The 15084-nt window shown below is 32.8% G+C and overlaps 3 protein-coding genes across 3 annotated transcripts; all 3 read right to left on the reverse strand.

Annotated features, from left to right (window-relative positions):
• Positions 1-257: 257 nt before the first annotated feature.
• Positions 258-876, reverse strand: LOC142612778 (outer envelope membrane protein 7-like). The gene has a single exon (XM_075784932.1). It carries the CDS (start codon positions 806-808, stop codon positions 581-583), a length of 228 nt encoding a protein of 75 aa, XP_075641047.1. The 5' UTR covers positions 809-876; the 3' UTR covers positions 258-580.
• Positions 877-6793: 5917 nt separating this feature from the next.
• LOC142612195 (olee1-like protein) lies at positions 6794-8265 on the reverse strand. Its single transcript, XM_075784310.1, has 2 exons — positions 8100-8265; positions 6794-7125 (listed from the first exon to the last, which is right to left on the reverse strand). Exons 1-2 carry the CDS (start codon positions 8263-8265, stop codon positions 6794-6796), a joined length of 498 nt encoding a protein of 165 aa, XP_075640425.1.
• Positions 8266-10111: 1846 nt separating this feature from the next.
• Positions 10112-14628, reverse strand: LOC142613407 (small nuclear ribonucleoprotein SmD1a-like). Its single transcript, XM_075785770.1, has 4 exons — positions 14468-14628; positions 14247-14323; positions 10486-10677; positions 10112-10373 (listed from the first exon to the last, which is right to left on the reverse strand). Exons 1-4 carry the CDS (start codon positions 14479-14481, stop codon positions 10309-10311), a joined length of 348 nt encoding a protein of 115 aa, XP_075641885.1. The 5' UTR covers positions 14482-14628; the 3' UTR covers positions 10112-10308.
• Between the last annotated feature and the right edge of the window lie 456 nt (positions 14629-15084).

The following is a 15084-nucleotide window of genomic DNA, read 5'->3' on the forward strand; positions in this document are numbered from 1 at the left end:
AGACCTAATAATTTCTCCAATAAATGAGTTCAATTTACACATGTAATATTCAAATTTTATCAAAATTGAGCCTCAAAATATCAAATAAATTGAATAAAAAAAAATTAAGACAAAGTTTCAAAATTCAAAATAAATCAAACTAACAAATTAAAAAAATTTAAGAACTATTAATAACATAGATTGGGTTAGGTTTTATACTTAACAAATAAATCGACAAGTGGGGCATAAATTAACCACTATTATTATTATTTAAAAAAAAAAAAAAACTATGGCCTTTGTACGTTGAAATACAACTACCAAAACAAAACGAAGTACAATATAAAAATCCCACAAATCCAAAGTACTAAATTTAAGTTTCCCCAATTCAGTTCACCTCCATCACGGTACTAAATTTTTCCAACAGACTATTAAAAATTACAATCCAACACAAATATTAATTCAATTCTGATTTCCTTAGCAATCAAATCAGAAAATTCCCTTAGCTTTTTAATAATAATTGAAAAGAAGAAAAAAAAAATCCAATTTCAAACCTCATAATAATAATTGAAAAAAAAAAAAAAACATATTCCAATTTCAAACCTCAGTGATGAGCAATCTGAGGAGAACCCGCATCAGCACCAGCGTCAGCGTCAGCGTCAGAGTTAGCAGGAGGAACGACGTCGTCTGGGTCGCGGGTCGGGTCGGACTTGTCGATAGCGGTCCGAAATTTGTCGAGGAAGGGTTTGAAGGCGAGCTCAATGGCTAGCCAACCAAAGGCTAAGGCTCCGAACACTACCACCGCTTGCTTCGTTGCAGTCGATTTCCCCATTTTTTGCTTTTCGGTGCAAGAAGAAGAAGAACAGCGGTCTGAATGAAATAAAATAATAGCGTTCAAACCCAAACTGAACCGAATATATATTATAAATACACAAAGTGTGGGACCCCTTTCACTGTGATAATTTATCAAGATTTCCTGGGATACGCCCTATTTTATATATATATATATATATATATATATATATATATATAATACAAAATAATTACTATAATGTTTTTAATTGGTAAATTAAATACGCACACCACGGGTCTTGAACCTCAGATCTAACGCTTAACCTACCACTTAGATGAAAAAGATGTGTCAATTGAGCCAGAGCTTATTTGTATACGTAGTGTCTTTTTGACATGATTAATTTTGTCAATTTATTTTATTATTTAGCTTACTTTTGTTATTATTTATGGGTTTCATTACATTTTTTTTATACTATTCATAAGTCCCACTATACTATTTTAGTTCACTTTTACCTTTATTTACAGTAAAAAAATTTTACTTTTAGCAAAATAAGCGGATTCTAAACAGACCTGTAATAGAAGAAATACTTTGGACAAGAAAATTAAATCATTGAAAATTTTCCATCCTATCTCTCACATTTGTCTTGTGCTGGGCTCAAGTAAGTTGAGTTTTTTTTTTTTTTTTTTTCCTGTGTATATAGCCTTGTTCTATGTATAATTAGAGTCTACTTTCCCTTATGAAAAATAATTCAATTCAACAGAAAAGATAGTCTAGGAATCACGTTGATTAATTTTAAGAAATTCACATAAGTACTAAAAACCATAATAGTTTATTTGTATTGGTTAGAAAGACTACAAGTATGTTTTGATATCTACATAATTGCTTTGAAGATTTCAATATATCACATTTGGATATATGGTGGGATGAATTTCTTCATGGAGGAAACCAAGTGAGAAAGGGATTAATTCCCGCGTATATCAAAAATTGATTAATGTATTGGCCTAATAATAAATAGCTATCATCAGAAGTCCATAGGTTGAAAACAAAATCTTATAAGACAATTTGAACCTTTTCGTGAGATGGGCTTCCTTGAGGAGGATCGGGCAAACCCACTCCTTAGCTTAAGTTAATATTATGGAAGGAGAATCTAAATGGTAAACTATTTGGAGTGGACTTATGATTCCCACGGGTACGTTTGGCATAATTTTGTGAGAGACCCACTCCATAGGGAAGTGCAAAAGATAAGTACTGCTCCATAAGAAGAATTATCATATATAGAGCCCCTGTTAAGTGTGTGATATCCCGAGCCCGATTAGGAGTCTTTGGTCCTTCAAATTCCTAGTGTTTTTGTTAGATTGTTGAGGTCTGTTTTGTCACTGTAAGAGTCTGCCTGAGAGTGCTTGAGGTGTATTGATCTTTTGTTGGTGTGTATGTCTTTTTATGCATTCACTGAACACATTTCCAAACATCTTTGTATTGATGTGCTGCAAGAGAGGTTTTTCCCCCCTAATAAGGAACGGGGAAAAACTAAAAACCCTTTCTATAATCCTATTTATATAAATATAAATCTAAATCAATATATATATATATATATATATATATATATATATATATATATATAAGCAGAGACCTCATTGTGTGAGGGTTTAAGCTTTTGCCTAGTGGCACCTCCTATAAAGCTTCTTTACAATCATCCAACTCTCCCATAACTGCCTGAGTTTACATCACAACTCTCTCTTCTTCATGTCTTTTAGTATACCAAATGTTTCAGTTTTTTTTTTTTTTTTTTTTTTTTAAGGAATACTAATAACCAATGAGATCGAGATAGATAATCTTCTAGCATTTCTATTGCCTAAATTACACAAATCCATATCTTTTATTTACTATAATCATTATTATTTTATTTTAATCTATGGGAATCCTTATTATTTTATGGTGATGAATTTACATACAAACATCTCATAAACAAAGTCTCCCTCCTCTGTTAGTCTTTTTTTTTTTGGTACGGCAAGTTTTTAAGTTAGTTATATAAAAAGTTTCTGCCTTTGTGATTGTGTAGATGCATTAATCACAGCTTGCCTCTAAAATGATGTTTTGGTTTTTGCCTTTTTGTTCTCACATAATATACATTATCAATACTCTGCTATAATGATTAATGTAGGATTTTCTAAATCTTTGACTCCCCAACCTCACTCTCACGCTTTGCCTTCCCCTCTCAACTTTGACTATATTCCTCCATTCTCTTTCTTTCTCTCTTAAAAAAACTTACTTTTTTTTTTTTTTTAAACCTTTAATAGTTAAATTTCCTAAACTACTGCTACTCTCAAATTTTGTTTCCATACTCAAAATTTTTTAAAACACCAGGCCAATGGAAGAAACCTATTGCTCTTATGATCTTTTGTTGTAGCCAGTGGCTATCCATTGTACACTAAGTGGCCTTGACATGTATGAGTTCAAGCTATCTTTTGTTACTTTCAAAAATTCATTTCTTCACTTACAATCGATAAGATTAAGATCGTGAGATTTTGTGTTTTGCTATTTTCTTTTATAGGTTGTGTTATTGTGTATATCGATTTCCAAAAGATGCTTGAAGTCTAGAACTGAGAAGTCGATAATTGTAAAAGTCTCATTGTCATTGTCTTTTCAAGATTGTTTAATATTAGCATATGCCTTGAGTAGACTAGTCTTTTCAAAATAAACAAAAGCTAAACCTGCTGTAAATCATAGTTTGGATTATAAGGATCAAGCCATCTAGGGTGGAGGGTTTTATTTTATTTTATACAGGATAAAAATTCTACTCTAGCTGTGTGAAGTTCTCTCTTAGAAACTTGAATTCCGGCCATTTCTTCCAATACCCTACTAGTACTTATACTTGTGGAATGACCATCACACTAAAGATGTGCAATGGTAGGATGGAGGGGATTTAGTCAATGACAATTAAATTTGCAGAGGAAAAACAACACAACTATTCAATCCGCATTCTTTAGACTCCAAAGCTTCTTTCTAGAGTAAGGCTCTTAATATTTCAATAAAGAAATACATATTGACTTTTTTCCTACAACAAATTGAGTTTTGGGTTAATGGTTTTTTTTTTTTTTTTTGAGTTTTGGTTTAATGATGATTGTATAATGATCTATATGTTGTGTGTGCTTTCTTTTCTATGAATTTCAATAATGTATGAATCAATGATTTTAGTGTTTGGTTCATTAAGGTTTTTTTTTTAAAAAAATATATATTTCATCTTTATTTTATTATTTTGTTTAGCTTTTGTTACTTCTTATAATGAACTCATTACTAACAAAGTTCTATGACAATTATGGTATAATATATGTACAACATTCTCCAAAATTATCTTACATAAAACATTACAATATTATCCGTGCATCGCACGGGAAACTTACTAGTTTTAATGAAATGGTGGATTAGTAAGCTTACATAATAAATTATTTATTTTTCTTATTCTATCCTTAGATTTGAATGTGAACTACTAAGTCCTTTAAAAAAAATCTTCCTCTAAATAAATAATGAAAAACCAAATATAAACTATTAATTATGACAAATTCATTAAAATTGTAGTCTAACATTTCAAAATGACAAGTATAATACAAAAATAACTATTTAAATAGAGAGCAACTTGCACACACAACAACAAAAGTGAATACTTGGCAATAATAGAGAGTCTCCTTCAAACTTTTTTTTTTCCACACGTGAAACCTAAATAAAACTTTGTTAAAGAATATATCAAAAGAGTTGTCTATCCTGTTTATGTTATTTTGGAGGGAAAAGATATTGATAATTTGTTTTATATCTTATCTTACTTGCTTAAATGATAAGAAAAAAAGGGGTTAAAATTGTCAATTTATAAAAATACAATTTCTTTTAAGTTTGGGAATTTGGATTTTCACCTGTCTTAAAGGGAATCTACATTCTTACTGAGAGGGGTTTAAGAGGGGAATCTAGATTCTCCTGGCATCTGATTCCCTTGCGTAATTTGCAATCAAACATGTGAATCTTTAAACATTCCTAGGAATCCTAAAATATTACCCCGTACCAAACGCCACATAAGGGCATTGGTTAATAATCCATTTAAAGAAAATTTTCATGGAAAAGAAAATAAAACAATTAAGGGGTGTTTGGTATATGCATTTAAAAACTGAAAACATGTGTGAAAATACGTGTGGGTGAAAAATGTATGAAAATATGTGTAATGTTATTTAAAAACTGAAAACGTGTATTAGAGTGGGTGTACCAAATGGGGTTTTAATATTTTGACATTTTTTTTTTTTCATTTTCTATAAAAATTGTGTCAAAACTTTTGTAAATTGAATTGTTAACCAATGCCTAAGGAAATTCATTAGCATGACCCATTAACATTTATTAGTAGACAATTTTAGTAAAATTTTATTAAGCACTTTTTTTTTTTAAGTTGATGGTGAATAATTTTAAAATGAAATCTGAAGATTCTGAACGTTAGCATTATGTCTTACCTTCTCGGTAATGAGGAAGAAACATTGGACAATTTGTCTATACACTGCAGGTTAGCTTAAATTGTGTGGTTCTAATCATGCTTAACTCCCCAAGCGGAGAATTTAGAGCCAAGATCCATCAATGCTTGGATTCATAATTGGCTTGCGAGTGAATTTTTATGATTTTTCTAGCTACTTTATGATCAGTGGCGGGGCAAGCCATTTGTCATGCCAGTTATTTGAGCTTTTGTTCAGCGGTCAACTTTGATCCTTAGAAGGAGAAGGTATATCATGTTTCGGGTGTATATCAGTCTCTCACAACATATGAGACCCTTACACGTATCTACTCTCTTATATGGGAATGACCCCACATTTATGCCTCTTTTCTAGAACCAACAATGCCTCTTTTTCCTCCTCTATAAATACCCACATTTTCCACAAAATGTAAGAAGAGATTTAGGGTTTTATAGATCATAAAAACTCACATTGAGAGAGTGCTACCCATTCCTTTGAGAGAGAAATTCATTTGTAACCTCTTCGTCTTCCCTCCAAATTTACATATTCATGAGAGGAGATTCTATCATTCAACTTCTTCACTATATTAGTGTTGATTGTTGTTTGGACATTTGGGAAGCATTGGAGATTGACCACATTATTCAGCTAGTGAGGCTTGGTGGTACAATAGGGCAATGTTGTTGGATTCGAAAAACTAGTATAGAGACAAGACTCCATGAAATCTATTGGTAACTGAAGCTTAGGGTGCTCAACTTGTGTAGCTGCCTCATGAAGATGCATGTTTATGTACTAGTTGTGCGTTTTCAGTCTTTATGGACGGCTTGTTTTGAATAAGGTACTCATTCTTAAAAATAAAATAAATTATAGAAACTTAAAATGAAGAATTCCCTACAAGTTTGAGTGTTTTTTTTTTTTTTTTTTGCGACCACAAAGAGCAGGCAGAGAAAGGATATGATGACTTCAAATTGGAAAAGCATGGTTTGAACATGCTTATTGCTGGCCCTATCTTATTTGTGCATGGATTGATATACAAGTCATGTCTTAGTAGCTTGTGGGCGTCTCCAAGTCACATTTTTAATTTGGAGTTTGTTGTTCATAGTCTGTGCAATTTGCAATAGCTGCGAGCAAGCTGAATTGATCCTTTTAGAGTTAGGAATATATCCTCTTACACTCGTTAACCTAAGCTATTTACACAAATATCTACAATTAATACGAACATGTCCATATTTATAAAATATATCTATATTTTAACACATGAAAAAGTAGATGTAAAAGTAAAGCAAGGGAACATAAATAAAACCCCCTATCTGTATAGTTCTTATGGTCAACAAAATACAATACATTCATTTCACTTAACACCATTTTAGGATGGTATTGGTTACATTCAGAAAAGATGATAAACTAGAGAAAAGTATTTTTGAGTAGTTTATGTCAAAACTTAGTCCATATCAACATCAAAAGTTTCATTTAAAATGAAGTGCAACGGTTGCCAATATAATACATGTCATAGTAAAATTATGTAGGCAAAGGTGCTAATGATTTTTCACAGATCAAGTGGGATGAGACCCATTTCAGCAAGAATTTCAAGGCAATTGGGGAGAGCTTCCTTAATCATGAACCCAAGGGGGTTGGGATAGCGAGCAATGGAGGTGAGACCATTTTTGTTGGTAAGTGTGATTCTTGCTCTTTCATAACCAGCCATGAGGTCAGAGCAATCAGCCCTGGAGCTCTTGAGGGCCACAACCTCACATATCTCTTCTTCATGATCACCATCCACAGGAAGACGATAAGTTCCTGTCGAATTAGTGACACCGTCGAATGAGTATGTCAACTCACCGCCCTCACGTTTTCTACATTCCAAACGTACCTTAGAATCTGCAAAGGATTATACCACGTAAGGGTTCATTTCATGCTTCAGATTCTATATCTTCCCTTTGACAATGTACATGATGTTATGTTATTTAAAATTTTAAATAAAATGACGCTAAATTTAGATTTATAATATTTTATTTAAACTATTAAGTGCATCCATTTGAAATTAATGGAGAGGTTTTGAAGAGCAATGAAAATCTAAACTCCTAGATTTGGCCGCATATTTACATTATAATTATTAAAAGACATCTAGTTTATGGAAAAATGATAAGACATACACTATTTTGGTGATAGTCATTTTTAAATTTATTCGATATGATAAGGTGTATTTTTTTTTTTTTTTTTTGAATTCTGAAAGTTTTTGTTGAATACTCCAAAAGCACCAAATGCCCTTGCCCCCCACACCCCACAAGCACTTATACTTGTGGAGTAACCATCGCACCAAGGGTGTGCAGTAGTTCCATAAAACTATCTCACTTTTCTATGTTTGGTAACAACCTTAAATAAGTTGAAAACCAATCTTCTAACTTTCCTTATTTAGCTTGATATGAGATAGATTGTTTTCCAAAAAAATTTAATTAAAAACTATATAAAAATAAGTAATACTTTTTATATTAACCAAAAATAGTTTTCCTTTGACTTATTTTTTCTGATATTATCAAATATGAAAAACACGAAAAACAATCTTTACACAATATTTTTCATTGAAACAAATACAACGTTACATTCAATAATTCAGAAACTAATTTAGAGAGAATTTCTCACTTGTACTTTAAGCCATAAAACATTTACTATACTTATAAGGGAAACAATAACACATTGCTGCCTAAATTGACAAAGTTGTGCCACTCATAGTTGTGTATAGAAGTAGTACTATTTCTGCAATTTGATAATGTTACAAAATCATGGTTCACGAAGTAATATCCTAATACTTTTAGTAAAATTAATCAAAAAAACATTTTATTGTGACAAATTACCTGCCAGGGGTTGGCTGATTTTGGTCTCAAATTGGACACGGCATGTGTCACAGTACACCTTGCCTTCAACAAAGAAGGTTTCACTAGTGGCTTGGGCAAGGTTGAGGAGGGAAGAGAAGCAAAAAATGGTGGCAATGAGGGCAGCAACTGCACAAGTCTTTGCCATTTTTGCTTCCCTTTGATATCACTCTGTTTTGGAGGCAATTAAAGTCCTTTATAAGAGAGTAGAAAAATAGAGGGGGAGGAGTGGTTAATTTTGTGTGGTTCTTAGTGAACTTTTCTATTTAAGGCATGAAGAGAAAGAGAGAGAGACTCGGTCCTTATTTTTGCATAAACACCAATACATGGATCCTGGTACCTACTAAACCAACATGATGCTCAACAAGACAACAACAATTGTGATTCAAATCGGTTTTTCCTTCCTTTTTTTTTTTTTTTCAACCAATAATGTGAAAATCAAAATCAGATTGAAGCCCCAAATTTGAAAAGATTTGACAGAAGTTCTAAACAGCCATCCATTCCACACAAGTTTGTTTGTTTACAACAAAATTCATATGTATTTATTAGGTAAATTCATCTGTTGTTGAAGTTAGTTCTAAGTTCTAACAAAATGTGTATCGTATGTACCAAGCTAGGATTGAGAATCTAAGTGGACAAACTAGTGGCTTGTTTTTTTATTTGTGATTGTACTTCTACGAAAAACATGCCAAAACCATTGTAAATTAACTAGGAAGCGAATGTACTTCACAAATATTATCGACATCAAACAAATTAACGATAATCTCTCTCTCTCTCTCTCTCGCTCTCGCTCTCTCCCTCTCATATGAAAAGCAAATGATATTATTTAGTCTGAAGTGCCTTAAGTCTTGTTGTATCGTAGCATCTTAATAAGTAGAGTCTAGAGAGACAATAGTAAAGAACATGTAAAAAGAATTATTAAAAGGATTTAAAAAAAAGATACGTATAGTTTATAAAAACATTGTTAAGTGTGTGAATGTCTTTGTTGCTACTTGCATACATAGGATCTTTCAATTGATCGTTATTAATTATTGCACAATCTCAAGATCTGATATATTGTTTTTTCATATTTCAAGTCTTTTTTATATAAATGCTTGAGGGTTAATGAGGATTTGTGAACCTAAAATATTTTCTTTCTTCTAATAAAATTAAAATAATTGTTTTTATTTTTTTGAGAAACAAATTAAAATAATTGTTGATATTTATTGTATATTGAAATAAATGCAATGGAATTCTATTTGCATGACAATAAGAAAACAAAAATCTAAGGACAACCTTTGGCACACATTGTTCAGTAGGCAACAAAACTGTAGTCAGTACTTGCATAAATCACCTACTTTCTAGTGGGCTCTTTTCTTTTTCTTTGTTTCTTTTGTTGTTACATTTACACAAAATCATGATCTGCTATAGCCTATAGTTCCCTTTTTGTTGATACTACAAAACCCAACGATTCAATTCCTTTCCAACCAACATAGGGAAGTAATTAAAGTCAGATTGAAGCCCAAAATTTGAAAAACATGTTACAGAAGCTTTAAACAGTCATCCATCTATCACTTGATTGTTACTTCCCACACTATTATGGTTTATAACCAAGGCCATCATGCTACCACCTTTGTTGCCAGGTCTACCCTAACAACGGTTGAAGATGATGCCAGTAGCCTTGTAGCCAAGTAAATGTCTGAATATTAAATCTAATAATAATAGCAAGCACTGCTGCTACCTTATGTATAACTTGATTGGAAATTGAGTTGAAAGTAGAATTAAAAGGCAAATATTATGCAAATTATTAAATCAAAATTATAAACTACTGGGAAACACTACAAGGATACATAAACATAATTGCCAAACAAGCAGGATCAACTTCAGTCAAAATGTACCAAGTTATGGGGACCCTGCGGTTTAAACGAAGTCCAGTCCGAATGCTGAAACATTTTTTGGGCATGGTAGGGGCACAAAAAGTCATAGGCTTGAGTAATAACATATGCACCGTGAAATTCTACGATAATGGGGTCTATTTATAAAGTTTCACGAGGTTATCAATACCGACTTCTTTGATAGATATTTTAAGAAATTTCAAAGGATAGAACTCAGAATACAAGATGAAATAGCGATAACACTCTTTTCATGTCCCTACAACATTGGTGTTTACATAACCAAGTGCCACAAAAATTTGAAACCAATGCAGCATGGCTTAACGACCACCACGTCCACGCCCGCGTCCACGTCCACGGCCACGTCCACGTCCCAAAGGCCTCCCTGAAATTTAGAATAGCATTAGAATGATTACTATAAAAACTCGCCACATAACAACTGTGTAAACAAAAGGCATCAAAATGAATGGTATTTAAGTCAGATAGAGTCCCAATACCGGCAGTAGGCTTCTTGGGCTTAACCCTAGGCGTCTCTTCAACCAGTAAAGTCTCGAGATTCAAGCTGTCAGGAAGGATGTAATATCGAATATTGTTACCCCTCACACTGAGATGATCCAGCGTCACTGGATTTTTTCCCTTCAACGTAAGTTTCACCGTCTTCAAATGTGTATTCATACTGATATCAACACCTGCATCAAACAAGTCAATACACTAGTCAAAACAGCTATATTTTCCATGTGTACATGTGTACTTTCTACTCAATAATCAATTGCTCCAGTTAGGAAAATGAAACACCATCCAACAAGTCCATTAACTTATATTTAACTTAAATGCATGTAATGAAATAATGGAATTCTGCCTAGTTTAAAAAATCACAGCTTAAAGAAAGTGGGATAATAGAAATGAGCAATAACCAAACAGCATAATCTTTTCAAAGATATTGTAGGTACTCGTATATTTAAAGCAAATACGGATTGCAAAAATAGCACCTTACTGCTGCAAAATTCCTACTAGTTTACAATAATATTCAATCAAATTAATTTTAACGCATTGAGAAGAGCAGAATAGTGTACATGTCCAAAGGTGAACAAAGCGTGGAACAATGCTAGCTTCTAGAGTTCACTGCTTTCCCAGACTGGAGAAAGGCTTATACTGCCAATTAAATTATAAGCCCCTATTAATTGCCACATACAATTCACTCACTCAGTAATGCTAAAAATTAGAAGTTCACCATGTAGGAGTCCTACAAGCTACAGACACAAGATTTTTGGAGTAGGACTTCTTCTAAATAAAAATGGAACTTTAGTTTAAAAATTGACATATTTACCAAATAACATCAAACTAAATGCACTAGCTAGAGCATCATACAGGACAAACATGTTTGGGTGAAGAAAAAACGTATTTAAGGCCTTATTTAGTGGGGCCTTCCCCTGTAGGCATGTTGACTTGTAAGAAATGGAAGCTAACTCCATCTCATTCAGCAAACCAAGGTACTTCATGTTTTTTGTCAATTGTGAAACAGCTCATGCTTTTTAAGCAGCTCTTAAGAAGCAAGCAGCTGAGCTTCTCATGTTTTTGAAAAGCTGCAGCACTCCTAAACTAGCCCTAAACGGTCTGTCCCTCATCACATGCCATTTCAGGCAAAAAAACCTTCCCTACATTACCTTCAAATGAAAATTCCCCAAACATTACTTTTGTTCTCAATCTTCTTATTTTATTGAAAAAGAAATAAACATATAGAGGGGTTACTCCCGACAAAAATGTCCTGGTAATGAAAGAGCAGTAATTTCTTCATCCGCTTTATCATTTGCCTTGGACACATGCCAAACACGCTGATCTCTTCTATACATAACAAACATACCAACAGGGAAGCACATTATTTCCTAGTCATAAAACTTTATCTACCTCTTTTTTCCCAATCTTGCAGCATAATCAATCATGAGTTAACAACAGGCATCTTCTTACTAATCAATAGATAGAGAGAGAGAATTTAAGATATTAAGACAGTTCCTTCAACTATGGTTTGTAATTAAAAACATGAGGAATTTGATTTACTAAAATGGCATCAGTGACTAAAAGATAATGAGGAATTTAACATTCAAACTCTCGGGAATAAAACATCTCTCAAAAATATGACTCAACAAAATTAGGAAACAAGAAATAAACAAACTATCCTACAGTCTTCTAGTCTAATCATGCAAGGATTAAAGTTTATTTCAAAATTCTCACAGTGAAAATGGCAATACAAAGATGTTATATCCATCAATCCAACATGACAAAATACCAGAGTCAAAAAATTAAGTAACGCTTACACTTTGGATGAATTTAAGTATTCGCAATAAGATAGGTACCATATCAAACACACATGACTCTGCCTAACAAGGCAACACTTGAAGATGGTGAGAGTACTTGTAAATGACAAATACTCAGACCAAACCCGTAGACAATAGTCAATAAATGGTATAAGGAAAGCATGATGACACAACGTTAAGAGTAAAAAAAAGCCTTAAAAGATAATTTTTCTTTTTTATAATCTGAGTAAAACTGTCCCCTTGGCACTTTGCCCCGCACGCTTTTATGTGCCACTCAAAGACAACACCACATACAAGCCTACCAAGTCTGGCTCTAGTCCAGGGATGAAATTTTTCTCTAATAGGCACTCCACATATAATTACAGTATTATACTATCAAGAAAAAAAATATACATTTTTCGTCCACCTGTCTTACCTCACCTACCCCTCAAAACTTTTTTTTTTTTATCAGTAAATAAGTATTTCATTAACCCCTCAAAAACTTTTTTTTTTCAATTCAATAATTTCTGAGTCAGTATATAGGCTTCTATAACTCCTCATCAATCTTTCCAGATAAATCCCACTTCCCATCATATTCTAAATACTAAATAGTAACTTTCTTTCCATTAGGAAGGAAATGAGTGAATAGTGGAAAGGTAATTGTGTTAAGGATCATTATCTAGTCAAGCACAAAAACAAACTCTTCAGGGAGCACAGCGTGGGAAACTCAAATGTTCAACATTTTTTAACTCAAGTGTCGTACACTAACATAAAATTGGTTCATATTGATGCCGTTGATGCTTCTGAGTGGAAAAAAAAAAAAAAAAAAAAACTATTCAAATAGGGAGAAACAGAACAATTACTGATGTTCATACTTCAATCGAGAATAAGCAAGGCAAACATTGTCACTCAAATAGTTAATCCAACCACCAAAATGGAACCAAACAGGGGCTTTCCACCTCCTAGGCAGACCATCCTTTTCTCACAATTTCCCCCCAAAACACACTTTGAATTTTGGCTATTTATTGCTCACAAGGTTCAAAAATTCTACCTCATTTTCTTCCACAATTTCAAACATTATGTAAGCAAAACTATCAGGACAACCCCATTAACATTTTAACAGCCCTTTTCTTGAATCCACAGAGATAACATAAATTTAGACTATTCTTTCTGAAAAATAATTTTTAAAAAGAAACCAGCAAATTAAAAATAGCACCTTCTTCATTCCATGTATAAGATTCAACCAAAAAATCCCCAGTTATATTGCACAACATTCTCAAGTAATATTAAAAAAACTAAGAAAAAAAAATCAACAAACTTTAAAAATAAATAAATAAATAACATAGGGAACCTTTTTAAAGAAGAGCCTTTTAGACTAGCCTCTAGCCAGTAAAACCTATGGGCAACCGACCTTACCCACCAAAAACAGTTGCCGGGTTCAGCCTAGACGGGCCAAGCAGTTTATGCTCATACCCAGAAGCAACAAAACTCCACCACCTTAATCTCAAACTTTGGAGTTGGCTATAGATCCTTGATAGACCAATCAGGAACAGCCCAAAAATCAGGCTCCCTGTCACCTCCTTAATTAACATGCCCTTTTTTTGTTTATTACTATTTCAGCTTCAAACGCACTAAAAAAAGGACCTCTTTTTCAATAAAATTTCCCCAATCGTTGTTCAATTTTTCACATTCCCAGAGACCCCACAAAAGCTTTTCAAACATAAAACCACACCACAGAAACCCCAATTAAGCTCCATTCATCAAAACCTCTATATTTGGTTCAAGTACTAATAATCTAACCTCCCCATAAGCAAAAATCAAACACCATAATTTGCTAGGGTTTCTAGCCAATAATTCCACTCACAAAACGACCACAACAAATCAAAAAGAAAATGCACATTTAAAAAAAAAACTAGGGTTTAACAAAAACCCTAATTATAAAAACAAAACCAGAGAGAGAGAGAGACCTGTGATGGTGCCGTGAACGACAGTGCCGTTTTTGAGCTCGATCGAAACGGTCTCGTTGTTCAGCTTCATCAAAAACCTGAACATTTTTTTTCACGAATTAATTAATAATAAAAAATTGTAAAAAAAATATATAAATAAACGCTGAAATCATATTGTTTTCAAAAACAGAGAAAAACGAAAAAGAGAAGAAAAGAAAAGAAGAAGAGTGAGAGTGAGAGACCTAACGAGCTTCATTGTGGACGAAGAACTAGGGCTCTGCGTGTGGGTGTGTGCTGCAATGCAATGGACACAGAGACGGAGAGAACGATTTTTGAGTTTTAGGGCTCGCGCTGCTACTACTACTAGTGCTACTTTGGTTTTGAACAAGGCCTTTTTGAGAGACTTCTTTAAACGACGGCGTCCCGGGGCCTTTTTGTTTGCTGTATTTACTTCTATACCCCTGTATTTATTTCTTTATTTATTTTCTCATTTTACACACACATAAAACTATATATAAACCTGATTATTATTATTTTTTTTTTTTTTTTTTTTGAGAAAAGTGTAAGTAAAAGGGTATTTTTTTATATTTACTATTTTTTTTGGTGAATTAAATAAACTCCAAATTCAATAGAGGAGTTTTGGAAACTTGATTGAGGCAATTTTTGGTGTATTTTGTAGAGTTAAAAAAAAATTTTAAAAAAAACCTCAAAGTTTAATTGAGAAGTTAGTGACTTCATTGAGACATATTTATTGGAAAAATTTTATATATAATCCATCTTTAATTGGAAATACATTACTTAATGTAAAGAGTAGAGACAGACTTAGGTGGGGGCTCAAGGGGGTCTAGGCCACCCTGGG

This window comes from Castanea sativa, chromosome 10 (genome assembly GCF_040712315.1).
Source record: "Castanea sativa cultivar Marrone di Chiusa Pesio chromosome 10, ASM4071231v1".
NCBI classification, from domain to species: domain Eukaryota; kingdom Viridiplantae; phylum Streptophyta; class Magnoliopsida; order Fagales; family Fagaceae; genus Castanea; species Castanea sativa.